General features: G+C 46.7%; 1 protein-coding gene across 1 annotated transcript; it reads left to right on the top strand.

Moving 5' to 3' along the window:
- The first annotated feature begins 521 nt into the window (after window positions 1–521).
- On the top strand, window positions 522–1,955 carry LOC123258207. The gene has a single exon (XM_044718080.1). It carries the CDS (start codon window positions 522–524, stop codon window positions 1,953–1,955), a length of 1,434 nt encoding a protein of 477 aa, XP_044574015.1.
- The last annotated feature ends 563 nt before the right edge of the window (window positions 1,956–2,518 follow it).

The raw sequence follows: 2,518 nt of genomic DNA, 5'->3' as shown, positions 1-2,518 counted from the left end.
TGAAGAACTCGAAACCATAGTCATTGATGTTGAAGCCATTCTAAATTCTCGCCCGTTGACGTCTGTCTCTTCCAGACCGAGGGATCTTACGGCATTGACGCCAGGGCATTTCCTGATCGGGGAACCTCTAACGGCATCACCCGATATTCACCAATCAAGGCGACGCACAAGAAAGGACAAAGGACAAAGGAATTTTGGACACGCTGGAGCCACGAGTACCTACATGAGTTACAAAATCGATCAAAGTGGAAAAGATGTTGTAAGACGGTAAAGATTGGTGATCTGGTCATAATAAAAGAAGACAACATCGCTCCGTTGAACTGGCCCCTCGGACGCATCGTAGCAGTCCATCCCGGTAAAGACGGCGAGATCCAAGTTGCAGAAATACGAACAACAACAGGCAATATAAAACGGGCTATACACCGACTGGCGGTGCAGCCAATCAACGAAAAGGAGGAAAGCTAATAATATTAAAAAAAAAAAAAAAAACAAAACAAAAAAATATAATGTTTGTCCTAACAATGATACTTATCTGGGTGATACCCGGACTGTCGTTACCCATCTCCACACCATCAGAAGGAAAGGCCGTTAGCCCTGTTGTCATCACTCCAATCAACAATGTGACTGGGACCATCATAGAAGCCACCGATAGGATAGCAGTCAAATCTGCGGAGTGGACACTCATCACATTCTTTGACCTCAGTCAATTGGCACGAGAAATCGAGACAGTCAAAAGGGGTATCCAATCTATAAAACAATGGTGCCCAACGGCATACGAGGTTTGTCCCACGATCATAAAAACGTTGCAGCAGGAAGTGGCGGAAATCCAAGATGCCGATCAGTTAATGCATCATCAACGACAAAAACGCGGAGCACTGAACATCGTAGGAAATATCGCGAATGGACTGTTCGGAGTACTCGATGATCAATATGCCAAACGGATGGAAGATATTATTGGCAAACTACGAGCCCAAGAAGGCATCACGCAAAAAATAGTGGAGAACCAGACTTCAATTCTGGATACCACCATCAACATTATGAGGAGGACGACGATCGAAACTCAGAAGAGGATGCAGGGGTTAGAAGCCAGTCTGGCCAGAATCAAGGTGAGAAGCCATGCGGCTGATCGGTATCTTCCGCATGCAGTCTCAGAATTGGTCGTGGCAAGCCACATTCGGCGAGTCCAGGATGCTGTTTTGAATGTGTTAATCGGGGCACACGAAGGAAAATTAAGCCCTGCATTGGTGTCAGTGGAACAAGTAAAACAGGTGATCACAAAAATACAAACACACCTGCCACCGGGAAGACGATTACCCATCACCAGTGAAACAGCACGAGACCTATATCGACTGGCGACCACTAGGGTTCAAGAAACCGAGGACTTATTGATGTTCCATACAAGCGTTCCGTTAGTCGAAGAAGACGAATTCACAGTGTATCGGATGGAGCCAGTTCCACAAATAAAGAGAGTAGGCCTGGTGATAACCAAGACGGAAACAGGATATCTAGCAATAGATGATCATCGAAAACACCACTTCGCGATCAATCAAGATCACCTTAGGCAGTGTATCAGCATAACGAACGGAAATACGGTATGCGAGTTTAAGCAGACGCTCTTTGGCCCGGACGCCTATCAACTCCCGTGTACAATGGCAGCATTAGCAAGACATCGGGCAAGGGAATGTAAGCCAGAGCCAATCAAGGGGACCAGTTATTGGCTTCAATTGACAGAGCAGAATGCATGGATCTTTGGGACCACAAAACCAATAACAATGACATATGTCTGCTCGGCCGAAAAGGATCAAATCATCATCGATGGCGTAGGAAAAATGACAATCAGGCAAGATTGTGTGATCCAAAGCCCGACCATCACATTATTGGGACGGGCGCAAGTTAACTCATCAGGAACAGTAAAGATGTCAATAAGCAACTATAATGGAGTCAACGTTGGATAAAAACATGCAGGGATAAAAAACATGGACGAAGCAGGCACAGGAAGGTGTTGACAGCGAGGCAGAGTGGAATCTGGTTCATCAATACTCCGGAGTAATAATGTTAGGAGTAGCGATCCTCTTAGCCGCATGGGCAGGATACACACGGTGTGCCAGGAAGGATACCTCAGCGACCCATCACCAGAGGACGATACCAGCCCAAGGTGAAGAATTACAGCTGATCGAGCAACATCTAGCAGCAGTAACAAGGGATGGACATCACAGGAGATTCGAAGTATACGATCCGGGGACTTCTCAGTGAAAGGCAAGCAAGAAAGAACAAAACATAGTTAATAGGATAAATTTATTCAGTTAAGAAGCATCGCCGTCAATGGTACCCATCGAGGAGGTACCACTATCAGTAGAAAGGTTGTCGTCACTTTCCCAAGCCGAACGACGACTAAGGCGCTTCCGGGCAATTCGGCCAGCTAGACGGAACTGCACTATAATCAGGTCGCGGTCCTCCATCCCTATAGAGGCGGGGGTACCACGGCGAGGCATAATGCGGCCACCGTACCAGAAGTTGA

Source organism: Drosophila ananassae (assembly GCF_017639315.1).
Source record: "Drosophila ananassae strain 14024-0371.13 chromosome Y unlocalized genomic scaffold, ASM1763931v2 tig00000105, whole genome shotgun sequence".
Lineage (NCBI taxonomy): Eukaryota > Metazoa > Arthropoda > Insecta > Diptera > Drosophilidae > Drosophila > Drosophila ananassae.
Note: the sequence above shows the minus strand (reverse complement) of the source record. Positions and strands in the feature narration are given on the sequence as shown.